The sequence below is a fragment of the Cyanistes caeruleus genome, chromosome Z (assembly GCF_971803275.1).
Source record: "Cyanistes caeruleus chromosome Z, bCyaCae1.hap1.1, whole genome shotgun sequence".
NCBI lineage: Eukaryota > Metazoa > Chordata > Aves > Passeriformes > Paridae > Cyanistes > Cyanistes caeruleus.
In genome coordinates this window covers 68,060,433-68,087,285 of record NC_141732.1, presented here as the reverse complement: position 1 = coordinate 68,087,285, position 26,853 = coordinate 68,060,433, and the positions used below count along the sequence as shown (strand labels likewise).

Here is a 26,853-nt window from a genome sequence, read left to right as displayed (position 1 = left end):
AAACAAACCATAGAGAAAAGACACACAACAAAATAAAAGGAAGGCATATGTGTAACACAAATAAAAAAATCAATCTGTTTAATATATGCAAGTACAGGATGTATTAGCGATACAAGATTAGATAAACTATTTAGTAACCTTTACATTCCTAAAAGGACAGAATGGATTTAACTTTCTGTAGACAAATCTGTGATTTATTTCTGTTCTTAAAAACAGATATGTTAACTGACTATTAATTTGCACACTCTGTGTTTTCAACTAGTAATGTTAATGCAACTCCCTTATGCAACTACTACATTAAATCTATTGATTAATACAATGGCAGAATGCTTAAAACCTATTAAGTTTAACTTGGTTTTAATATAAACTCAACTTTAAAAGGCTTCAAAATTTTATTCAGAAATTACACACCTCAGGAACACAAAAGAATTAACTTAAGTCACTCACTGAACAGTGTCACTACTTGAGTGACCAGTTAAAAGCAGCAACTGTATTTAAATATTTGAAAATAGGCCTTTTCTCAAAGAGATTTTGTATTTATTCATTACTTTTTTTAAAATCAGACCCAACCATACATACAGTATATTTATTATGATATATAAATTTGCCTGCTTTAAACTTCCAAGTTGCTCTCTCTTCCGCAGTGCCCAGAGAACCCTTTTGTAGCGTGACATTTTTTAAGAAAAAGTTCAACAGCACAAGAGCACCCACCTATTTTGGCAATACTTCTACCAGGAAAATTGTATCTCTGATCTGGGACAATAAAGTAAAGATGCTTCTAAAAGAAAAGAAAGGATAAAAGCTCTTATGTCCAAGATTTTAAGGGGACTACTCTCAGAACTGTTTCTTCCCTCTCCAGTGAAGACCTGGCCAAATTATGTAGTCAATATACAATTTATAGTCCACTTCTCCCTCTTCTAACACTCCTCTACACTGAAAGGACTTCCTGTTTGAAGTATAACAAGACAATGGAACCGCTTTTGCAATATCCATCCAGAACTACCAAACTTCCAATATTCAGGAGGCTCTCGAACCTGTAACTGACTTAACAAAGGCAGATTAACAGCGCATTAGCTGCTTGACAGTATTTACCTGGGCTCTCTGCGCAGGTAAATAGGCTTACTCTCAGTAAGGGAAAAAAGACACATTTTCAAGAGTGGCTAAAGCATTACTTACGGTACGGCTTATCACCCTGCATCCTATTTACCCTCTCAACTTTCAGATCCAGTCAGTTTTTCATCTCTCGATTTCTATAATCTTTGTTGTTGTTGCCATAAGAATATGCAAAGGTAAGGTGGAATATGTATTTCGTTTCACAGATGACAACACCACCAAAGGCAAAAACTTACTTAGTAATAGACAGTAAAGGAAGAATGAAATAAATTATCACTTCTTAAATTATGAAAATTATCAATGCAGATACTGGCAAACTACTAGTGTTTAGAGCAGGGATTAAAATATTACGCAGCAGCTTTTCAGTCAGTGAAAAAGGAGTAAGGTAACATTAGTACCTCCTATTTTCAGCCAAATTTGCACCTTCATCCTTGAGCTCCTTACTTTTCCTTACACAATCTTCTAAGAGAACTTCCTTTCTTCTCTTAGCTGCAAGCACCCAGTTACCATCATCATCATCACCCACATCCTTGTCATCCGCAGCTTCTGCTTCGAACTGCTGCGAAGTAGCTTTTGAGACCTTCTCACCAATCTTTCTCTTCCAGCCAAAAGAAGCCATCTGGAGAACTAGGAAGAATGCATTTTCGGTAGTTAGGTAATTTAGCTTTTAAGTACACAGCAGGAAAAATCACGCCTCGCTCATCTCGAGGCTAAAACAGTAATACAGAGCGGCACTCCCACACAAAATTTAGCCGATCGGCTGCACCTGAGCGGTCGCTGAGGTACGCACAACCCTGCTGCCCGCGCCGGTACCTGGCGCTGGAGCCGGCCGCCCCTCACGGCTGGAAGCGCCGCGCCTCGGCCCGCGGCAGGAAGCGGAAAGGCGGGGCGGCACCGCAGGAACCGGGCAGGAGCAGGAAGGAGAAAGGGCAGCAGCAGCGGCTGGGCCCGGCGGCAGGGACAGCCGGGAGCCGTAGTTCGGCCGGGCGCGGGGTTGCGGGGCCGCTTGGATGCTGTGAGGCGCCCGGCAGGCCCCTGCTCCTGTGCGGCCTGAGGGAGCCGTGGAGCGTGGGAGCGGAGGGCACAAAACACGGGCCCTGGGAGTGTCTCACAGGAACCCAGTGACCCCCGCCCGTACGGACTGCGCCCTGGGACAGCAGACACCCGCCGGGAAGTTAGGAGAAGGGACCCAGGCTTATAAGGACGGCTTTTTTCTCAAACGGGAGAAAAATACTGCCAGAACTAAAACACACACAACACACACACAAAGAACAAACAACCCAAAAAACAAACTTCCCCCAAAAAATACAAAAAAATAAACCCAACCCAAACCAAAAACCTCAACAGAAAGAGAAGACAGGGTTTAAAACTGCTCCCTACTTGCCGGGACCGATCCCGAGAGAAAAGCCCCATCCGTGGTGCAAGGGAAAGGCTGCGAGACGAGACGCGTCACCACAGGGGCGCAAAAGACAGAGTTTGTTCCATGTGGTCAGAGTTTGTTCCATTTCAAATTCCTTTTCTGCAGCAAAAGATTTTACAGGACCGAGGGGGAAAGGATTAGTCAGATCCGGCGAGCTGGAGCACCAGCCTGTCCAGCTGGGAAATGTGCTGTAATTTTTGCATGTTGCTGATTTCTCTGTAACTGTAATAGCTGCTGTTTTTAGAACGAGTGTAACAGTTCTTGCCCACTTATATAACACTAGAAAACAGCACACGGCCACAAACAACATAGTTCAGTATTTCATGTTTACTTAGTTTTTAGTTTTGAAAGTTTAAAAAATTATACAGTTAGAAACAAGCATTTTTGCCATTCAGCTTTGTCAAAAGAAATTAACAGGAAGTAGGCACATCTTTGTTAAAGTACAGGACATTTTTTCTTACAATGGTAATCAACTGGTAAAATAAAATTTAGCTCGAACTTTGTATTAAACACTCATATCAAGACAAACATGAAAAGTTTTTTTTTTCTTCATATTGCACTACCAAGATGAATTTTTATCCATTACCTAGTGCGTTTTGCACATGGACAGCCCAGGTTCATCCATGTTACTGAAAAAATTACAAAGACAAGGTAAGTAGTAAGTACTCATTATACTCCAACAGGAGTAAGCTTGGGAATACAGAGTAACACACTTTACCAGTTTGTGTATCTGCATAAGCTGCCTTAAAACTCTGGCAGCTCTCTAAGTGTAAGTTTCATTTCTCAGCCTATGGGCAGCTTCTAGTGCAAGGCTAAAGGTCAGCAAGATCAGAAGGAACACGTGAAGAAAGCAGTTTCAACAGCAAGATCTACAAAGCATAGGAAAGTCACACAACAGGCAACTGGGTTCAACTCGGTTCTTAGTGCCCCTTTCTACCCCTCCCCTTCCCTATAAAAATCTTAATTCAACCAGAAAACCTTTGGCCATCAAAATCAATCTGCCATAAAAATGTACTTTTATTTACAACTACTTAATGTACACTTCTGCCAGAAACTTGCCTTAATCTCCTGATACCAAAGCTAAGGACAAACCAGGGTTGTCTTAAAGCACTAGAGGGCCAGAAAGGTATATAAAATTAAGAACTATTTAGCATCTTTACACCTTGCATGTGTTGTCAGTATTACAAGGAGCAGACAGAATTTATAAATAGTTTAATATATGCAAGTGATCCCAAACCAATTCTAGGTGAGGAATTACTACAATTTAAAAACCTGTGCGTTTGTAGTGTTTATACAAGTGTAATACTTCATAATCCCAAAATAAAGGGTAACAAAAATGAACCCATTGATTTATTCAGTACATCAGAACCAATTCTTACAAGACTAAGGACTTTTTTGTAGGATTTGCAGTTGGGCCCTCATGTTAGTTTTGGGTTTAAACTTCCAATACTAACTTCCACTTTGAAAAATCTTCCACTTTAAAGTACAATGATGCAGCCAATGTCTCAGCAGGGACCATCTGTGACACATAAGGATAAAGAAATGAAGTTGTAACTTGTACCCACCCACCTATTAGACAGACCTTGCAATCACCCAGTTCAGAACACAGTTACAGCAGTTCAGGGGCTTAAAAGCAGTCTTATGTTTCTTCAGATTCTGTGCATGTGAATTTCTGGGCTACAGCCAGCTGGCCAGGATTTAAACTGTTTGTGTATCTATAGCTAGCAGTTTCCCATGGATAAAATCTCAGCCATTGGCAAGAATTTCCATCCACATGAAAAGTCCAGGTTTTACTGTTCACAGTAATGCCTGGAGTTCCAGCCTCTGCCTGTGAGAGCAACCTTTGAAACAATGGAGGTCATGAGTTTTAGTCTGAAGCGAGCATTAAGTCTTGAATGCAAAACTAAGGATTTTATGACTGTTTATGTCTATTATGTGCCACATGAAAATGGAACCATGGCTAATTATATCAAATTTAAAGAGACTAAAGGTTTTCATGCAAATACTACCTGTGATTTTAACATACGAAGTTCAGGTTTTTTTCCTGAAATGCTACATAAATGCAGGACATTTATTATGGGTAACTGCAACCTACAGTTAAAACCGCTAGAACTCAAGTTGTCATTATCAGTTTTCAATGCTCAACTGAAAAGTCAGAGGTCTAAATTCAATTACATTAAATAGCAAAGTTTTCTGTAACGTTTGCGTAGGAAAAACTAGAAACCTGTGTATGTAATTTTCACTTCATACTGAATACTATATTCTATATCCTAAGTTAAGGTGATAACCAGCTGTATCAAAGTATTAACATATATGTTAAAAACTTTTAAATTTCAGATTCTGGAATAGCATGAAACAGCCCTCAGGCTCTGCTCGTATCTATAGGGACATGTTCCTAAGGAAAAGGATTCTTGGCCTGCAGTAGCAGTGGGGAGCTTCCTCACAGTTTCTCCACAAAGCAACATTTTGGTTTAGCCCATGGGATGCCATGCCTTGTCTCAGCATTGTCTCCTGCCATTGTAATAGACTCAATCGTTCTACTCATTGTCCACTGAATTTTCACTCTCAGTTCATTACAGAGCACCTACACGCATTTCCAACTGGCTGGATTTGGAGGCATTTAATAACACTTTTTGATAAAAGTAGTACATTGTAACGCATCAAAGCATTCTTTATTATTTTCTGTCAAGGGGAAGAAACATAGCAGTTTTAATACATTACTTTCAGGAGACGCTGATAGTTCTGAGTCACAACTGTAGAGGGTGACAAACAAAAGTCATACTGAGATCACTGAACTAGTATGTGTATGTTAACTTACAGTGCATCGGATATTTGTATAACCAGAGAAAAAAAACAAGGAGGTCCATCTAGCTTAAATGTTATAGGCAGCCTACTTTGCATTCATGGTAAAATGTTACAAACACTACCCAAAGGGCATGTTATTTCTTGTACCTGTGTTATGCTATTGGAGAGCAGGCAATCAGAATTCACTCCAGCTTCAAAATAATGTATGTTAACTGTCCATAATAATTTTAATCCCCGTGCAATTTGCATTCTGTGGCTAGCTTTTTCAGCGCCTTAGTTAATTTCACTTGATTATAATTGGAAGCATCTGACTAAGATTTAGGCATGCTTATTGCTGTAAAAGAAATAAGCCCATCTTCAAAATTACTGTGCAAGTATTTTAATAAGATTTGCACACATCTCAAAAAACTCTATTGTGTGACTCCCTGGTCTTGTAGTTACATCAGCTGTGGAAGAGTCAAGCGAAGAGTTCACTGATGAGGTAAGGGATGTATCTGCAGATTTTCCTTGAGCATCAGCATCTGAATCTTTTTGACAAGATCTATAGTTGCTCACAGAACCTGATCTCTGTGGAGTTGCAGTCCCAGACTTTGCTTCAGTAATTTCATCTGGGAACAAGGGAAGAGAAGAGAAAAATTTGGTATCAGTATCAAATCAGTTCTAGGAAGAGCAAAAATCTTCCCATTATCACACTTCTGAATCTTGTCTTTTAAATCTTGATTAATAAATAAACTGCTTTTGCAAGCTGTATTTCATACAATATTTTATATTTTCATATTTTATACTTAGTACAAATATTTTTATGCTAATTCTTTCTGTACTCTGATCTGTGCTCCAGAACTATTTACATCTAGTTCAGATCAATACTAATTGTATTTTTCATTAACTGATTTCAGCAGCTAATTTCAATTCAGTTCAATTTAGGTTACTCAAAGTTCAATTTACGTTACTCAAAACAAAAACAGGTCAGCATTATAAGGTTAAGTTCAATAGTAGCTTGTAGATTTTTTTTCTATCATCTACTTTGTTTTTATTCTATCTTTGTTCTCTTTTGTGTATTTATATATTGTTATTATTTGTATTTTATGACAAGTCATTAGCACATTATACTTATCATTTGCATTCATTTATTCTTCTCTTTTGAAAGTTTGCCACCATAGAATGTTGTGTTTGGGCTGCAACAACTTATGTTTACCTTCAGTATGCGGAGAAAATAGTTTCATCTTAATAGTATTGTTCTGTTGAAGCATCTCTATTTTTATTTTAAATACTGAACATTAACTTGGCTCTTAAGTTGGCTCCTGAAAAATTGCTTCAGGATAAATAAGTGAAAAGGCAATCTCTCCTGTTTATACAAAGCTACTTTAATTTACAGATTGTTAAGAGGAACAGAGAACAGTTTACCATGGTGGAGAGAAGGAATGTCAAATCAGTTTAACCATTGGAAGATATATAACAAATCTGTGCCCTTGGGTTGTATTTCATCAAAAGTAGAAACCAGGATTGTAGCAGGCTGACCTCCCCCAGCTGCATGGCTTTAAGCAAAAAAAAAATTGCTTTTTTTCATGCAATGTCTTCCTACACATGTCATCTACACCACTTGCTGTAGGTAATGTTCCTTTAGTCTCCTATGCCCATAAACAAGCACTGTGTTCAGTCTCTATTAGCTCCTCTGTTCACTTAATCTAACCAGGCTTTGTATGCTGTATTACTGTGACTCCAAAAAATATATTTTTCTACAGGTTAAACTAAATGCTTTCAAGATTTTAGCTCCTTTCAGCATAAAATTCCTACCTCAAATTTTAGCTACTAGTAGAACAAATGGGTTAACTTCACATTGCAGCTGATACCTCAGTGCAAAGGGGAAGAAAATTGGAAGGGCAAAAGTGAGAAAACTCATGGGTAGAAATTAACAGTGTTAAGTAAGGTGGGAGTGATGAGGGAGTGATGCAAAGGCAACTACTATCCCCAGAGCAGACTGATGCCCAACTGGTCTCAAGGTTACCTTCCTTAAAACCCCATTCTTTGCTAGGCATACTATAATACAGCACTGAACATCCCTTTGTTCAATCTGGCCCAGCTCTGCTGTTGCTCTACTCCCAACACGACAGTGTGGAAAAAGAAAGGCCGGATACTATGCCAGTGCTGCTCAGCAACACTCATGTGTTATCAATAACTGCTTTAGTTACAGATCCAAAACAGCACCATGTAGCCTGCTAGGAAGAAAATTAACTCCATCTCAGTCAGACCCAGTACAGCAAGGTACAGTCTGAGTCAAACTTAAAGGCCTAGATGTCATGCTTTATCTTCATTAGAAAACACTGTTCACATGCTTACTTCAGATCTAAATTAATATTTAAATTTCGGCTGAAGCTCCAAAGGCAGCTTAAGTTGGTCCCAGTCTCACCTCCAACAGTCCTGTCCCCTTCTGCATGACTGGCACTAGTTTTGATGCAGACACAAAATGGAGCTCCTCAGGAGCTAATACAGCAAAATGCAATTATTTAAGGGACGTAGCAGCTAAGCATGTATCACAGGAACACTAATCCAGGAAGGAATAAGGAAACACTAATACAGATTAGATTGGTTTAAAATATAAAAAGGCAACAGTTACTTCACCTCTAAATACATAAATAAAGACATGTTTGCAAGTAGAATCATTTCCCATAAAACTCAAATAACTTAAGTACTTTTCACATACCATCAATACTACGGAAGTCCAGTAAGTATGTTCTGCTGTCCACCTGATACAATTGGAGACTCATTTTGGAATATGCACTTGTTACTGGATTCTTCCTCCGAACACGCAGATAATATGGATTTACAACCTATTATGAAAGAGATTTGAGTCAGTTAACCAGAACTGCTTGAAAATCACTGCATATTGTTTTTATCCTTTCAACTCACTATTATTTATCAAGAGATTTCAGATTTCATTACCTGTTGGATTTGAGGATTGTTGGGGGTCTTTTTAGCCAGGAGAATCATATTTGTACAGCCCCAAGAGAAAACTTTAGCACAACTTTTTTCCTGTCAGCATGTACAAAAACCCTACCCGCAAAAACCCTTCTACCCCCAAAACCCTTCTGGCACAGCAAACACAGACAGCACAGGCACATGAGACTAATGCCAGAACACGAAAACAGTTTCAGACATATGGGCTGTGTAACTACACTGCTCGAGCCAAAATGCAATGTTTTTGCTGTAAAGGTCCCCTATTTTGTTACCTTCCATTCATAATCCAGTTGTTTAATTGCTCGACAAACTTCAGCCATGATATCATTTGGTCGACTCTGACTCCGTATTCCCAAGTGCCATTTAGCCCGTCTTACACCCTGGTGTTTCGACTTCTGTGGATTCAGCTCATCAAGGGTATGGCGAGGACGTGGTGCCTCTGCTACTAAAAATGGCACTCGTTCAGGGTGAGGGCGAGACAGGTGGTGATCATCCAGAAAAGAATCTGGAGGACTTGTCGCCAAGTAGAAGTCTTTGGCCTCATTCATTATTCTTCTGTTATCTATAATAAGGTGATAAGCAACAGCTAGAGGGTCCTGATGATTTCGGCTGTACAGACAACTTAGCACTTCCTCTTCAGTGCATTCAAATTTCTCACACACTTCTTTTAGGGCTTCATCATCAATCATGGTAGAGCTATATGATGGATCTTCAGGAAACAAGTATTTTGGAAGATCCTGCTTAAACCATTCATGTTCCCTAGATTTAAAAAATAAAAAAATTCTGAGTATACGTAAATAAAGAAAACATTTTTAATGTGAAATTCCTTTAAAATATAAAATTAATTTCAGTCTGTGCTGGAAGAGAGAATAATGGTTACCAGTCCAAGACCCCTTGTAGCACAGACAATAAAACAGTACATAAAATAATCACCGCCTGCACAAGATTTTACTACACATTTTGCAGGAAATTGAAAAAAATATTTTTGTTATCTCACAAATTGCTTAGGGATAGGAATCATCTCATTTATTCAGTCTCCTCCTCCACCTGTTCCTGTGACTGTTCTGCTGCAGAGAGGGATGATCCTTCTGATTCCCTCTCCTGTTCCCTCCTACAAGCTTCTTCATTCATGACCAAACGAGGTTATTTTTTGCTTTGGTTATTTAGTTATAGGAGAAAGTGATATAGTTGAAAGCTAGGTTTCTGGCTTAGCCAAAGTGTCTGTTGGTATGTTTTCAGAGAAATACCCTGTTCTTCTTGAGGGTGCTGATTAGTATTGAGCAGTGTTCAATAGGAGCAGGCCAGGTCCCAGCACAGTGTTATAAGCCAGATCTCCCTGCAACAGCATCTTTCTTTCAGACATTCTATCACTTCATGAGGAAACGCCATTTCTATCATGTCCTACCTGCACATTTTCTCCCACACACCTTACCACACAGATGTGAGGCCTGGGAGATGCTCTAAAATAGCTTGTTAATCTTCCAGAAAGGCTAAACTATGCCCCAAAGAAATACCAGTAGAAATATTTTGACTACCTAAGGATGTTCAAGATACTGAAGTTATGGCAACAAGGGAGAAAACATCACAGAAGAATGTAGTGAAGGTGCCATTATGTATTTCCTCCACATAAAAAAAAAAAATCTTAGACAAAGATGTATAATTATTAATTGTCTCCCTGAGATGGTACCCAAAAGACAGTAACAGCTTCAGTACAGAGCCCAAATAGCAGATGAAGCTCAAGGCAAATGTTCTAATACAAAAGGAAAAAAAAGTCACTAAGCACTACAAAGCACAGCAAATTTCAAAAAAACAACCCAAATCTTCAACACGTAAAACAAAAAATGGAACATGGAAGAGATCAGATAAATCAATATTGAGAAAAATCAATATTCTGACCAACAAGCATTATACAGATAGAATTTATAATTATTTTGTCTAATATGCTGTATTCAAACCTGTTATTATCTTAACACCTTTAAGCCCCACACCGGGTGTCAAACAGGACTGCTATGGTTTAACTCCAGGCAGCAACCGAGCCACTTGCTTGGTCCTCTCCAGTAGGATGAGGGGCAGAATCAGAAGAGAAGAAGTGCAAAAAATTTGCAGGTTGAGATAAAAGCAGTTTAATAATTAGAAATTTATTTTTAAAAATTCTAAGAGAAAAAAAAATCAAAAAACACAAGAGAGGTGCCAAGGAAACCCAAGAAAGACAAGTAATGCAGATAAAAACAACAGCTCGTCAAGAAACGTCTGATGACAAGCAGACCAGCCCCATCAGCCTTCCTCTTATTTTTACAGCAGACATATGGTACAGACCCCATATGGTATGAAATATGCCTGTGGTCAGTTGGGGTCAGCTGCTCCAGCAGTGTCCCCTCACACCCCCAGCCTGCTCTGTTCGGACAGCGTAAGAAGCAGAAAAGACTTTGGCTCTGTGAAAGTCCTGCTCAGCAGTAACTACAATATACACCTTTTACCAAGACAATTTTTCAGAACAAATTCAAAACACAGTTACTGTGAAAAAATTCAACTCTATTCCAGCCCAAACCAGCACAGTGCACTAAGCTCCTCTCAGTGTGATCCTGAGAATGCTGTACCTCAGCACAAATGTGCTGGGCAAAATATAGTTTAATCAGAAAAACATTTAATTTGGAAGCAGAAAAATGTTTTCTCATACCACAACAAAGGCTCAGCCATAGCTGGGATGACTGAACCCAGAGGAATATTTTTACTGTTCATGGCACCAGGCCTTTCCCCTTGCATGCACATACATACAACCCCTGGAAGAATCAAGGTATTCAATTAAACTCATTTTGTCCTTTGAACTGTGAAGTCGCATGTCATATGGATAATAGGACAGAGCTGTTTCAGGTTCAAATTCCATCCATGTTCTGTGACCAAAATTTTTCAGCATCTGTTCCACACCACTTCTTTTCCACACACTATTTAACATAACTGAGGTAACTTAAGTTCCTAACCGCTGAAGTTTTACAACCCTTAGTTCTCATCTCTGCAAGGAAGTACTTCCCATCATAATAAAGTAGTAAGGGATAAGTATGCCATATTTTTTGTTCCACTGAGAAAATGAACATTGCTGATTTCCTAGCCTCCAACCCTAAAAGAAGCAGCATTTTCACTATGGTAGTATAGTAACATTCTTTTGTTAGAGTTTCTGCAAAGAAAATTAAGCTGCTACATAAAGTACGTTTCTCTCAGCTACCTAATTTTTGTCAGCACAATCAACTTCTCCAGAAACATCTATTGGAATCTGGAGCCCATGATGCCTCTCTTTACCTACAAAATTTAACTTATCAGTACTTGGTGAAGAAATTATCATTCATACATAAATTCATGCCAGTGCTTTGAAGCTAAGAATTGTTGCCTTACATGTGGAAATTTCACAGTCTTAACAAATGACTTTTCAGAGCCTGAAGAAATGCAAATAAAAGCAATAGTTATCAGATTAAAGAGCTTACTCAGACATTTACAGTAGAGAGAACTGGTTCCTAACAGCAAAGACATTTTTCTTTCCCCAGAGAAGTCAAGTTTTGCAAACCATTATGCAAGTAAACAGCTTTGCTATGGCAGTCTTAAACCTAAATTGACTCAAAATTTCCATTTATAATATAAATAATTTGTTTTCCTATGATCTCCAATAGATACTTCATTGTTCACTGGAGATCAGCACTATCAGAGCTAAAACCAAGCCATCAGAAGTTGAATTTTTCATCTCGGTCTAAGAAACATGGAAAAGCTGTATGAATAACTTCTTTGTTCTGCTATTTGCACTATTGTAATTTCAGAATCCTGTGATCAGACATCAGCAAGTGTTTTACCTAATGTCTCTGATTGTTGCTCTCTTCATTGGATCCACTTGCAGCATGTGCTTCAAAAGACTAATTACAGATGGATTCAGGTACTGAGGGGTATAAAAGATACCATCACATATCTTCTTAAAAAGGGTTGGCACATGATCATCATCAAATGGAAGCGTTCCGCATAACAAAGCATAGAGAATAACCCCACTGCTCCAAATATCTACTTCTGGGCCTGCATATAACCTGTGAAAAAAATAACTATTAATGATTTGTGTTTAATGCAATTCAATATGTTTTCTCTCATTTTTCCATGTATCACAGTAATTAAAAGCACATGAACTTGGGACAACTGATTTTGCAAGCACTATACCATTTCAGCTCTATGCCATGCCTTCCTTGAACTTCTTCCCTTTCTAATATATTACAGGCATAAGTACAGTTTTTCCTGTCTAATGTGTAACAATAATCCACAGTGCAATTTCACGCAATGGCAAACTGAAAGGAATGTGCATCTACTACTAAGAAAGCCTGTTTTATATATTATTATCAATGTTTTAGAGAAATCTATGCAAGGTCAGCTATCCCCTAAATTGTGGCTGAAAAGTTTCAGACAAGTACATATAGCTGAACATGTCACATATTCTGTGCCACTGCCAGAGTAAAACAGACATATATGGCCTCCAATCAGCAAGAGGCAGTATTAGGGTAGGTAGCTGAAAGCAGATTTGACAATCATAGTTTACAAAAAGGGTTTTTTAGGGTTTTTTACAAAAAAGGAAGTTACCTCCAGACTGAGTATCTACTCTGCAGCAAATATTTCCCTGCTACTCAACTTCACAGCAGACTCTGCCTGTAACTCTGCACCTCAGCTTCCAAGATGTGAGCTGTACATGAGATTTTTAAAGTAGTTCAGGCAGAGTGTACACAATGGATTTGGGGCATTAGACATCACCTCTATCTTACAGGAACCATTCAAAGCTAGTTCACAGCAAGTTTTGAACATTTAAAAAATTATCAATACAACCAACAGCCCTCAGTTTCTCAGCATCAATCTTGTCAACTGAACTAGTTTTGTACCCTTTAGAATCAAGCAGCAACATGACTGAAGTACATGCATACATGTATCCAATATAAAAGAAACTACCTTCCAGAAATTACTTCTGGTGCAGCATAGTTAGGGGAACCACAGCTTGTTCTTAAAAATTCTCCATCTGACATCATATTTGATAGACCTGAAAGTGTATAAGAGTAACTACTAAAAATTGAGGGAGCAAAATTATATCACACTGCATATACCACCTAGAACAAACCACTAGTGATCCAAATTAGAAAATTAGCAAATTTACTCCACTTAAGAAATAATGTTGTTTTGAATTATGGAATTTTTCTATGAGCATGCCACATAATCCTCCAAATATTTTTCCAGAAATCTGAGTAACAGCAATCCATTACAGCCCACAGCCTAGAGATATCTGAGAACATATTCATTCTTAGACTAGAACAGTTAAATTTGAATGACACAGGCATGACAGAGAACAAAGTTGCTCTAAGAGAAATGAAGCAGTATAGCAAGATAGGATTTTGGTCATTAACAAGGAAGTACTAAAAACCTCATTTGCTTTTAAAATGCCAAAGTGGGAAATGCTACCACAGAATTCCCTAAAATTCTGTTAGAGGTTACACAGAAGGGAACTGAAGACTAAACATGACTTTACCACAATTTACATCCCCACACTATGCACCTGGTTCCTGCACCACTGCAGTTTAGTAACTACTAAACTTTCAGATACTCTGTTAGCAACAGAGGTGTGCTTTAGAACTAGCACCAGCACTCCATATAGTCTAACAGCTGTAGAAAATTTCTTCTAGTCTCCTCTGTAAGGCTGAATGATCAAGGCTACCATAAGACAAAGAACTCAGTCTCCAAGAAAGAATTATGCCCTTTTATGTGTCAGAGAGGAAAGAGTACAGCTTGGCTAGCTTTCATAATCTAACATACAAAGGCTTTTATTAAACTCTTGTTTAATACACCACTCATGATTAACTGAGTGCTACAGTTTTACTGATGCTAAGTTACTGAACTTCATTTCTTCACCATGTGAGCCATGTAACCCAAATAATTTTCTCCACATGAAAAAACAACATGATTCCCAGGGCCCACACAGTTGAACACCATACTTTTAAAACATACTTAGAATATTCAGCATTACCTAACACCTTTCACTGGAGACTTATGTAAGCAGGTTATCCACTATGTCTACAAGAGATGTGTCATGACACAGCAGTATGGATACCTTACTATGCTTATGTGGTGAGGTTTCCTGACTCAGATGGTTCCAAGAACTAGCTTCAAGGCTTCTCTGCAGCTGTGTCACGAACTGCTGGCATAAATAAATCAGGAGGACTAGTGTATTTTTCTATAGCACTGCAGCTTCTTAAAGATGAATTGCCCCTGCACTGTTCTTCCAACAGATCTAAGCATCTACATTTTATGGATGATGAAACAGATAAGGAGTGAGATTTGAAGAAGAAAGGTCAGAAACTAAGTCTACTTAGCATTTTAGGGAAAATGTTAAGTGAAACAAAATTAATCAGTTCACAATTTAAGTTAGTCACAGAAAATACCTCAAAAAACAGCAAGAAAGCTTGAGAGGAAAACAAGTTTAATAAATGTGCAACAACATTATTTTGCTTTACATCTATTTTCTTCATGTTCTTCTGTTGTATCCCACCACCAGGATACTAAAGTATACATACTTTATTTAATATTTACTATTGTTACTAACAGGATATAACACCAGAAATGCAATCAAATAGAAAAATAAAGCCATACGTACCAAAGTCAGCTATCTTAGCATTCATGTGTGCATCAAGAAGCACGTTTTCAGGCTTCAGATCTCTATGTACTACCATGTGCCTGTGACAGTAATCCACCCCAGAAAGGATTTGCTGAAACAGACGTCTGCTTTCCTTCTCATCAAGCTAAAACAGACAAAGATTTTAAATATTAAGAAACACTGGAAGTTAACTTGTTTTTCATTTTTACTAGCCAAAGGAAACTTTCCCATGACCTAAACTTATCAATTATACTTATCATTTGATATTTTATACAGCATATTATCAGAACATGTAGCAAGCAGCTTTATATTTTGCATTATTTTGATTATACCACAGCTCTTAAGTGACTAAAACAAAACATACCCACTTACTCAAAAAGTCACTGAAAGTTCTTAATCAGACTTTTGAAATTGGGTTTGGCAGATGTTACATACTCACTAACTAGAAACATTAGCACAAACATTTAACTTTGTCTAACTGGAATTATCTACAAACTTTAATGTTTAAGCACAGCGCAAGATTTAAGCAGGCAAAAGCTGCTGAAATACAACACAGAAATTATAAATTTCAGATGCTATTTATGCTATCAGCAGCTAGGCCCAAACAGTAGACTTAGGTGGGCATTTCCTACAAAGGCCTGTAATCCACAATAGTTTGTCAGAGCAAGTGAAGTATCCTTTATATCCAAATAGTCTGTAAAGAGTGACTTCAGATCTTTCATACAAGCTATCCTAATAGTAGAAGATAGTAATAGGGTCACAATGGTAGCTTTCAAATAATGGGATATACCAAAGAAACAGTTTTCATCTACTCCAACTGGGTACATACTCATCTAGTTTATTCCCAGCCAGTGTAAATTAACAGATTAGTAGAAATGAAGAATGCTATGACGAAGTTCACGAAGATTTGAAATGTGCTAACATATAAACATTTGTACTTTCAGAAGAAAAACAGTCATAAAATATATTTTAACTGATAGCAGGAAAATTAAAACCAAAAACAAGAAAACACACACAAATTTAACAAGATGTAACCAGCAGCCCTTGCTTTCAGCCCTTGATAATGTGGTTAACTTAATTAACGCCACTTTGTGAGGCAAGCAGACATTCCGTGACCACAAAAGACATGCCCTCTGCCTCATTATCAGGCCCTGAAGGTCCTGTGAAGCAAATGGACAAAACAGTTTTCTTCTTGCCATCCCCAGCAGCCGCAAGATTCCTGGGTACCAGGCCAGTTATCTGCTTCCTTACCAGCCTTTAATTCCCGGGCACAGAGCCATGGATGACTCTGTCATGGCATATGGAACTGCACCAGCAGCCAGAGCAGTGCTGCTTTGGCTGATCTTTAACATCAAACAGCTACAACTCCTAAATGGGAATGAATTCTGTGACTTCTCAGTTGCCACACATGCGTCCACCATCCTCTGCTTCCACTGAGGACTGAGTGACTTGTGTTCACCCGTTTGACTTTCAAAGCTAGACTGTGCTTGCTATATGGATATTGCAAAATACGTATTTAGATTTGACCAGATCTACAGAGGGTCTGTAGATCCAGGTGAATAGATATCTCAAATTAGGTTGTGCACTAAAAATTGTGTACTACACTACCTACAAACTATATTCATCCTGCTCACATGTCACAGAATTCCTAAGACATGCTAATCATAAATCCTGTGCTACACTAATCATAGTATTCTTTTGAGAAAACAAAACTTTTAATTGTATTATTCTGACAAAGATACCTAGAAAGATACACCCAAGTCTGTCCCATCATGGTAGAGTGACACAGGAATGTTGCAAATGCAGTAACCAAATGCAAGTCACTGATTTGCAGAGCTGGACTACTTCTTACCCTTCCATTTTTACAGATATAATCAAACAGTTCTCCTCCTGAAACATATTCCATCACCATGAAAATGTCAGTGGGTGTACTGATGACCTGGTACCTGATAAGAGAAAGTATCTATTAGTCTACACACTCAGTTAAACACGAATAACATTTAGTTAAAACCGAAGTAATACAAATAATCAGATGAAAAATATACTTTAAAATAGTTATCATTCAATCTACATCTACTGAAACGACAATATTTTTCAGAAGATTGCTTCTTTCACCACGTCATGCCACCATTGCAAAGACTAGCAGGAAATTTGTAATCCCTATCAGGAATATCAGTCCTTTTTCTTTCAGAGGTACAAGTGATTTCTGTAAGACTGTTTACAGTGCTGCCTCATCAACAGCTTGATGCAGTGACAAAGGACTTCAAAAGCACTTTGCTAGTGTTACAAAAATACACACCTTTCAACGTTAATGTGCAAAAAAATTCACTTGCCATAAATGAAAGTGTACTTCTGGACTAGGAAAAAGCTCCTCTTAATAATGATGAATGTTAGTATTTAAGGGTACTGATCTCTGGTTATTAAATTTTTATCATTCTACTTCAATTAAATTTTAAAAACCTACCTTTGAAGCTTTGAACTAACAAGTTTAAGGACAAAATCACAATTTAAGAGATTTTTAAGATAAGATTTTTTTTCTACATATCCTTACCTAAAAATTGTTTCATTTGTTCCCTTTACATCATTCCACATGCAAAAGAAAGAATTCTCCCGGTGATCCCCTGAGAAAGAACCTGTCATCTGAAATCTGCTAAACTGTCTTCAGTTTAGCAACAGCACAAGCACACAGTCCTCTTTCATCCTGGTATGTCACTTGGTGCACTGACACTTCCTACTCTGTTCTGGCTGTAGGTGTGCCCTTTGGACCCATTCATAGATTAACTGAGAGCAATAGCAATTTTGCTGACAAATCAGCTCAACAGTCTTCTGAAAACTAGCCCACTGAAGAAGTGGGAGGGTTGACCTTACACTTAATTGTAATTTAGGTTCAGTCTAACAGCTGCTGCTGAATTAAAGGGAGTGCATCTGCCAGTGGCAATGGTGTCTTTAGACAAGAGTCTACCAATTAAAAAAAACACCCACATCATGACTAAGACAGTGGAAGTCACCCACACCCTAGAAATACAGATTATCTTAACAGGAAATCAGAGTCAAAAGAAAATGAACATTAGTTATCATTTATTACCACAGACAAGACATGAGGAGTCTACTCTGGGACGTAGTTGTACCCTGAAATCTACTGATGAACTATTGATCAAGTAAGAGATGTAAACAGGCACATTTTTAATACCACATTTAGACAAAGGGTAGAAATCTACACTGAAGATTTCTGAAATAGCAATCACATTTATCAAACTGTACATCCTTAATTCAGAAAAATCTTGCAGAGCACCACCTACACTGAAAAAACATGTATCACTGACCAGCTCATCACTAAAAACATTAGAAGATACAATAAACTTGCTATAGAAATGACCTTTAAACTCTTGTTCTTAGTAACTCATTTTCCAAGCAAGAAAAAAAAAAATCAAACATGAACAGAAAAATAAAAATGAAGTAGCCACTAAACTCAGATGACTGCTACCATTTCCATTACCAAGGTGATGTCATGACATGTCACCTGTCCAAAGAATGTCTAAACAAAGATCTAATGGAAACTCTCCAGCCTGCAGTAAAGATCACCTTTGTGAAAACACATTACAGAGGGCACAGCTGAATGCTTTGAAGCTGGTTACTTTTCTGACGAGGTACTGTTTGTAGCATTGCCCTTTAAATGTATTTCAGATCAGTGAGAGCAAAAAGAGATTACTGCCTAAGTAAGTTCGATTACAGTAAGCAAAACTTACAGCTTAATTATATGAGGATGCCTGAAGAGTTTGAGGTTCTGAATCTCCCTTCGGATTTTGCCTACAACATCAAGGCTGCGAATCTTCTGTCGATTCAGGATCTTCACGGCAACTTTGTGCCCAGTTAACTCATGTTTTCCAACTGCAAGAAACAAGGAAGTATTTAGTCAAGGTTTTTAATTGCTCAGTTAAGACATTATTTCTCCTTTTTGAATGTAGCCAAATTAAGACACTAGCATTCCACATATCCCCATTATCTTTGGGGAGTTTGAAAACCAGATGGTATAGAATTTTTTCAGCCTGACTCCACTTTCTCATACAATTCTATCATTAGAAGATGCATGTATGACAGAAGTTCCTTAAACCTAACCAGCAGAAGTGTTGCAGCATAACCTTTTCTGCAATATTGGTTAAAAAAATAAAAAAAACAAAAAAACAAGAAAGAAACAAAAAAAGCAAAGCATATCCCCAAACCCTGACATCCTTGCTAATTAGAGAGAACATTTTCTCTTCCTGTGTAAGTCACTCCAAGCTTTTGGCTTACTTGGCAGCCCAGTCAAACGTGTTTTCCTGTATTTCTTCTACTTCATCTGCAAGGATCACTCCTACCGCTCTCTCATGATGCCTACTTCAGCAATTGCTCTGAATTACCAGTGTAAGTACCTGATCAGTTTACTTATAAAAAATGTATGAAAGTTTATAAAACTTTCTAAGTTTACTTACAAAAATGCTGACAGCTCCACAGTCTGTGCAGTTAACACCAGAGCTTTATTCTATTTAAATAAGTGGCAAATGCGATGAGAAATGCACAAAAAATAGAACAGAAACAATGAAAAACAATGCAAGCGTGCAACCTAATGCATTCCTAGAAGTGGAAAAGAAATTAAGGACAGTTTCACTGTTCCTTAAACAGAGGAAGTAAAAACTGTAAACTATTTCACAGTCAGCTACCTCTCAAAGTCCTGAACTTTGCAAGTGCTACTGGGAGTAGTCACAGCAAAGTCCATCAGAATAATTGTCTTAAATCCCAAACACGATCACAGAACACTGAGAAGCTAAATATCTCTTTTACTAGAAGGCTTCCCTATCCACATGGCTGCCACATGCAGTTATTATAATAATACCATTCATTTGCCATCCTGATTCCTACTTCCCAAAGATAAGCCAGATCCACCAGACACCCACATGGCTCATCCTTGTCCACATAAATAGACCTTTGTAACATGACTGTGCTGAACGCAACTCACTCATTTGGGTGCCTACCCTCATTCAGGGTTTAGAGAATTTAAATAAGCCCTGGGATTCAAGTTTTGTTTAAATACATACATGGGAAACTGTGATTAAACAACAGTGATCCACAAAAATCCTCCTGTGTTCAAGAGATAATCTGGATAGATTCATCAATCCGTAAATCTCATTCCAGCACAAAAGACCTTCCTGCTGCCTACTGCCTCTATATCAAGCTAAAAAGCAATGCAAGTGAGAAGTTCTTCACAGACAGACAATAATGATAAGCAACTGCATGCTTATTCTTACAAGAAGACAGACACCTCAAAAATTAAGCAGTCTGAATTCGTGTAGGGAACTAAACAGTGGATTACCCTAGACCCAGAACCATCACAACACTGCACTCAGATATGTCTATTATCTGAAAAAACAGGAGAATTCTGACTAGGATGAAAAGAAATCCCCCCAGTTCAGAGGGGTCATTACCTAACAATGGCCACAACAAACAAAGTGCTGGGCAGGCGTATTTGCACTACTGAGGAATGCAAGACAAAGCTGGAATACATAGCAAGTTCTAGAGAGACCACAAAGCAGTGACAGGCGAGTGCTTAGAAGTGGATGAGAATTATTTGCTTTGAACCAGACCTACAATTAAAGCAATCACATTTTCTTTATTTTCTTCAAACGTGATTGAAGTTTTAAAGGAATTAAACAGATTATACCACCTATGTTCAAACCCTCAGGAGTAAAGAATCATCAAAAGAATTGTAAGAATTAGAAAAGCATCTATTCTAATTGTAAAGTTTTTACCCATCCATAATGTGAACTGATGTACACCAGGAGAGAATTTGAAAAAAAACAAAAAACAAAAAAACTTTAATAAGTAAATTAAAATGTAACATTTGTTTTTGTTAGTAAGAAACAACTTCTTAAAAACCAAGCAGAAGTCTTTTGGTCAAACACATGACTGTATCTTATTTTGCTGTACAAAGTACATTTAAGAAGGTGTTTAATACAGTAAGTGACATACATATTTGACCAAGTCTACAGCTTAGAATATAAATACACAGTTTTGATATGCAGTGGGTTATAAAATCTCATTTTTAAGCTGCTTTGTTTCATTTCTGGTTTGTCAGTCTACCTTAGACTGCAATTCCATTAGCAGTCAGAAAAACATTAGAAAGTAATTCATTAGCTACAATCAATGTTGAATATGCAAGACACATAAGAAAAGAGCTTTTCAAAACAATTTTTTTTTCAAAGTAATTAAACAGTAACATTTGCAGTTGACTGAAACCAATTCTAGCTGTCACAGCCTTCAAGGCAGTGAGCCTCAAGCTGTAATTTTATTCACTAACTGGGAGAAAACAAGATTTTCTGTTTCTTCAGCTCCACCAGCTTTGAATAAATTATTGTAATAAAAACATACTGTGGTTTCGTGTTGGTGCTGAAAGATCCTGAAAAAGCTATTATGTTGCTTAAGACATTTTCAAATTCAATCTCTAATTTCTTCAGAAATGTTTGCTTTCATTTAATTCAATTTGAAATTAAAACAAATCTAGCCTTTTAAGATAAAAGTTTCCTGGATTAAGTTCAAGGTATCTGTTACCAGTAAAACAGTAGATACCAAGTGGTAACAGACTGCTGACACTTTTTAATTCAACTTTAGGACAGAAGTGAAAGCATTAACCCAGATGATAACATCATGTAGGAACGTAAGCAGCCAGTGTTATCTTCCTGAAAGCTACTTTGCATTACCACTTGATGGAAGTTTTACCTATAAAAGGAAACACACCCTAATCCTCAACTAGCTATCAGTCCTTCAAAATAACCTCAAAAAAAAAAAATTTAAAAAAATCATTTAACAGACCTAGTATATTCCTGGGGTTTTTTCTGATAATATTAATTGCCTTCAGGCTTCACTGTGGCTTTGCATAGCATCAAGATTTTCATGACAGTGACAGTCGCAAAGCAGAAGCAATGTATTTTTAACTGTAGAAGTGCAGGAGCAAGAGTCTCCCGTTCAACAGCTCTTCATTTGGGAAAAAACTGATTATGAGGCCATGCAGACCAAATACAACAGACTCATGACACACTTAATGATCAGTCGTTAAGTTTTAGACAAAAAAAAAAAATCTGAAGGCTGTATTGTATTTAATGAAACAATTCACAGCAGCCCAAAAAGCCAATCCAAAGCTCAGAGGAAAGCAGTCTTTAAGAGTATGAGCTAAACAAATGCTTTCACCAACACAGGAAAAAACCCGAAGAACAATAAATAGTTCATGCTGTGCAAAGCCATCTTCCTGCACGACTTAGATACCATGTTGATCTGCATTGTTCATTTCCAGGTCTCTTATTGCCTTGATCCAGACCACTTAGCTTGCAGTCTACACTGAACAGTGTTGATAGCCTAGATCTAGAGAGCTGGAACAATTATTGTATATTTAGAGGCTTATGTAACATCCCTCATATTCTCAGTATGGTCCACTGGAAGCCCAAGTACTTTTCCTTTTATGAAAGATAACTTAAAAAAAAAAATACATCTGGAAATAAAAGTTTGCATCAGTTTCAGTAGAAAACATCAGCAGTACTTAAAAAACAATTGATGGAAATAGGGAGAGATGTTTTACACTGAATCCTAGTGAAGTCTGAACATGAAAGTGTCTCATACAATTGGTTTAGATTCAGTATTCTTCCACTTCAGCTTTTCACTTCAGTGGCATTTTAGCTTTGCCTTGAAGCTGGCTAAGAACAGCCATCTCTGCAACTGCCCATCTGAGGCACAGTCAGGTAAACCAAGTCACTCAAAATTAATTCAGAGCAGCACAGCCAGGTGAAAATAATAAACTGGACAGAATCACACCTGTGACAGCTACCAGCAGCATGACATCATCTGACTGTGACAGCAGGAGACCTTTCACAATTACTAAATTGTGAAAATCACTGATTTTCAAGTTTAATTTTTTCAGCCTACCACCACTATTAGAATAAAACACTCACTTTCAAAATGCCATACACCTGACCCTCTACATTACATGAGCTCAATGTAAATCCTAACTGAATTTTAAGAAGTGATACATTTTTCACTTTATGTCAATTGATGAAACCTTATCACCAGAGAAGGAAATTATGCAAACAGGAAAACAACTGCAGATCTGGAATTAAATGAAGAAAATGTGTGCTCCAGAAGAAAACCAGTGCATCGTAAATAAAATATCCTTTATTAAGCACAGCTGAAGCAAGACAAAAGTAACACAGTGCATCACATGGAGACAAGAAAACAGTAGTGCACAGTGCCCTCCTAAATTTAGGATCATACTAGAACCAATCCATTCAATCTGTACCAATTGTTACCAATCTGTAACAATGCATCTGAACATTTTAGACCATAGTATGCACCAGCCAAACCGTCTGTAGAGTTTCTTATCAAACTCTCGGCAATTTTTCAAGGTTGCTGAGAGATAAGCTATTCTAAAAATAAGAAAGAAGAGGCTAAAAAACAAGAAAACAGACCCACAAGAGCCAGACAACAAAGGGTGGTTGAACACTGGACTGTAACCAAACCTGTGCCCTGAGGGGTATATGCAGAGCTCCTGGACAGGACAGGGGTACCAATGAAAAGATGCATGTTTGCATGAACAGTAGTTCTTGAATGCATAAGTAAGTGTGTAATGTAAACAATAAATAGTTCCTGTGAAATCATATTGATTCATTGATCAGAAGTCCTAAGCGCTCTCACACCAATCTTAGTCATCTGTGGTATGCTGGGTAAACACATAAAACAAACACATCTTTGACCCCTTCCCTCAACCATGCAGTCCCTCCATGAGAAAAGAGAACCTAATGCTTGTCTGGTGCATTATTTTTTTCCCTTCTACTCAAGGAATCACTAAGTTCCCACAGAAAAGAGTGGTACCCCAGCTGTCAAACAGGGGTGCGGAGAGGGAGTCACTGCTCCCAAACGGCTGGGGCTGTCCCTTTATAAGCTTCCCTTGAAAAGAGACTCAAAAGGTTCTGCTCTCAAAATATTTTTCACTGCTTTCCTAGAGCAAAATACAATGGATTATCTCCACTGGGGAAAAAAAACCTGTTTTTTATGCACCTATTATCTTAACAAAAAAAAAAAAACAAACAAAAAATATGGCTTATGAAGAATACAGCCTGAGCCTAGCTCTACTCACTTAAGAAAGGAAATTTTTTATTTGCTTGCCCCACTATTTGAAGTTCTCATGAACACGACAGGAATAGTGTTAATTAATGCACGGTCCTGCCATCTGTGGTGAATGGCACCAGGGGGAAGATTTAACTTCTACCTTACTTCTACTAGCCCTCAAAGAAGCAGTATGGCATCCATAGCCTTACATTGGACACTTTTAAAATCTGAGCTGAAAAAAGAACTTTGTTAACCACTGGTCAAGCAGATTAAACATGAAGTTTTTCAGTATCTGCACATCAGCTGTGTTACCAACTAATCTAACAATCCCAGACCCCTCTTTTTACCCTTATTTCTCTGTAGAGAGAGAAATCTTGCCTTCCTTACAAGGGCATCAAGAGTTCGTACTTGATCAAAATGCAATTAAAAGAAGCTCGGGGATTTAGATTCCCTACTTTCGTTACATGCCCGGTGTTGTTCTAAACAAAGGCAGCATTTAGCTCCCAGCGGTTATTTCCGCAAGCACAGACGAGGAAGCTGTTCCTGCCTCAGCCGCTGCTTCCCGCCGCGGGACCGCAAGTCCCACCCCGGCTACTCAGCCCGGGCAACCCGCGCTCCGAGCGGCGCTCCCGGCGCCGGGGCCCCGCTGACGGGCCGCCGAGCGCCTCGTGGCCCCGCTCCCGCCGCTCACCCTTGACTTTCCCGAAGGTGCCGACGCCCAGCGTGTCCCCCAGGATGTAGTGCCCGATCTTCACCCGCCCGTGCTCGTGCTTCTGTTTATCCGCCACCGCCGCCATCTTGAGGCAAGGGCCGAGCCTGCGCATAGCGCCTGCCCGCGCCGGGCCAGAGCGCCGGCGGGGAGGAGCAACCACAGAGCGCCCGCCCGCACCCGAACCCGGAAGCGAACGGCGCACAGACCGCCCTCCCGCCCTGCCTCGGGACGGACCATTGCGGCTCTCGGGGGCGGCCGGGCCGGCCCACGGGCGCCCGGGGGAGACCGGGGCCCGAGGGGCTGCAGGGCTGGGCGATGGCGGCGCGGACGGGGCTCTTTGTCAGAGTGGCATCCTTGCAGCGAGGCCGCCCGCATAAAACAGACCTCCGGAGTTTGTATTTCCAATTATCTTGTAAATTAAATCCGTTTGTTCTCCTCACTCCCTCTTCCCACATCCAGACCCTACTATGGGAATGCGAAGGAAAGTATCAGTCTCTTAACTCCAGCTACCTTGACCACGTATCCTGTCCTCTGGCTTGTCTTGCCAGCCACTCATGCCACTCATTCACATTGCATTTAAGCCACTATTCCATTTAAGCCTTCCATTCCATGCATTTGGTATCTTCTATACACCAAAGACCATACTTCTTTTATTCTTGACTATAACAAGATTAATTTTTTTTAATCACATTCCAACTTCACATTGAAAGAAACACATAAACCTGGAGAGTGACTATTGAATGGGTATTTTCAAACAGAGAGATCATCAGTTGAAGAGAGAGGTTATGGGCCACTCCCATGCCTTCATTTCCTTTCCCTAGTGCTCCAGATTAAGTGAATGATTCAATCTAAAATGGTTTCTCTTGCCTGCCCTATATTCAGAGACCCTGAATGTGTCTGCAAATAGATAAACACATCAGACAACAAGAAATGGACAATTTTATTCTAGTAATGGTCCTAAATCCAATCCAGCGAGCCTTCAACATTGCTTATATTATAGTCATTAATTTAACAGCTGGAAAACAGAAATTCTGATCTATGCAAAAATTGTATATTTCAATAAATTCCTCGATGGTAATGGCATAAAAAAATCACATAGGGAAGTAAGCTTGAGGGGTTTCCCACTCAAGGGAGAAATCTTCATGCACTTACTTTGGAAAGGGAAGGGATGTGTCAGAAATGAGCCCATTAAAAAGTGGGACTGAGCTCCTATAGTATATAAACCAGATATATAATATAAAGGGATTGTCAGCCAGGGGTTTCTAGGTCACCTGTGTCAGCTCAGCAGCCTTTAGGTCAGCAGCTTTACTTATTATCAGCATTGTCATTTGTGGGTTCCTTTCTCAGGAACTTCACCACATCCTCAACAGTGCCAATTTCTGGTAGGAAACATTGTTTTTCACATCCTCAGGATGTTTAACTTAGAATAGCTGAGTGGGGCTGGTCTCAGCATTCTTCAACACCAAAAGCAGCATGACACCACTCCTCCATCTGCCTCTGAAAACGTTTGCTAACAAGATACAGTGGTTTTACCCCACTTAAGAGCATCCTGCTATAGTACATTAGTAACATTACACTACACTACAATAGAATTGTACAAGCTTTTGTTACAATCCACTATGTATCAGTTGGCTTTTGCTATTATGTATCTGCTTTTGCAAATTATCATAAATTGTAACTGCTTTTGTAGATATAGTGCAAATTGTAATTGCTTTTGTGAACAGTATAACTAAAATTGAGCATGAAGCAAGGCTATCACAAGATACAAGTATGCTTGCAAAAGGTGTATACAAGATGCAACTTCTCTTGCAAAATATATAACCAAGATAGCACAGGTAGAGAACAAGATACCATAAAAGAATACCAAACCTAAACTGGCATCAGAAGACCCTTCTGTACTGGCAGGCCCTTGGATACTGGGATACTTGGATGCTGTGAACCTATGCAATGCTGTGGCGACCTGAGGTGAAGTTGTGGCAAACCTGCTCAGAGAAATCTGCAAAGTCATTTGGGGAAGTAATGCAGCAGCAAAAGTATAAAAGATTGCTTGCTAAAGAATTGGGTATG

The 26,853-nt window shown here is 38.7% G+C and overlaps 2 protein-coding genes across 5 annotated transcripts in view; both read right to left on the bottom strand.

Moving 5' to 3' along the window:
- Positions 1-2,786, bottom strand: part of TTC33 (tetratricopeptide repeat domain 33) — a 43,762-nt gene extending 40,976 nt beyond the window's left edge. Inside the window, exons 1-2 of one of the 3 annotated variants that reach the window (XM_086870043.1) lie at positions 2,494-2,786; positions 1,512-1,740 (exon numbers count right to left, since the gene is read on the bottom strand). In XM_086870043.1, the coding sequence (XP_086726169.1) occupies positions 1,512-1,732 (221 nt within the window). In that variant the 5' untranslated portion in view covers positions 1,733-1,740; positions 2,494-2,786. Of the gene's footprint in view, positions 1-1,511; positions 1,741-1,879; positions 2,280-2,493 lie in introns of those variants that run through there. The other 2 variants (XM_086870041.1, XM_086870042.1) reach the window with 2 other exon arrangements.
- Positions 2,787-2,842: 56 nt separating this feature from the next.
- On the bottom strand, positions 2,843-25,018 carry PRKAA1 (protein kinase AMP-activated catalytic subunit alpha 1). 2 transcript variants are annotated; one of them, XM_086870039.1, is made up of 9 exons: positions 24,766-25,018; positions 18,695-18,836; positions 16,801-16,894; positions 14,949-15,093; positions 13,256-13,343; positions 12,130-12,354; positions 8,566-9,052; positions 8,040-8,166; positions 2,843-5,946 (listed from the first exon to the last, which is right to left on the bottom strand). In XM_086870039.1, the coding sequence occupies exons 1-9, from the start codon at positions 24,896-24,898 to the stop codon at positions 5,702-5,704; spliced, it is 1,686 nt and encodes a 561-aa protein (XP_086726165.1). In that variant the 5' UTR covers positions 24,899-25,018; the 3' UTR covers positions 2,843-5,701. The 2 variants fall into 2 exon arrangements, with proteins under 2 accessions (XP_086726165.1, XP_086726166.1); XM_086870040.1 differs by lacking the exon at positions 13,256-13,343 and having other exon boundaries at positions 24,766-24,898.
- Between the last annotated feature and the right edge of the window lie 1,835 nt (positions 25,019-26,853).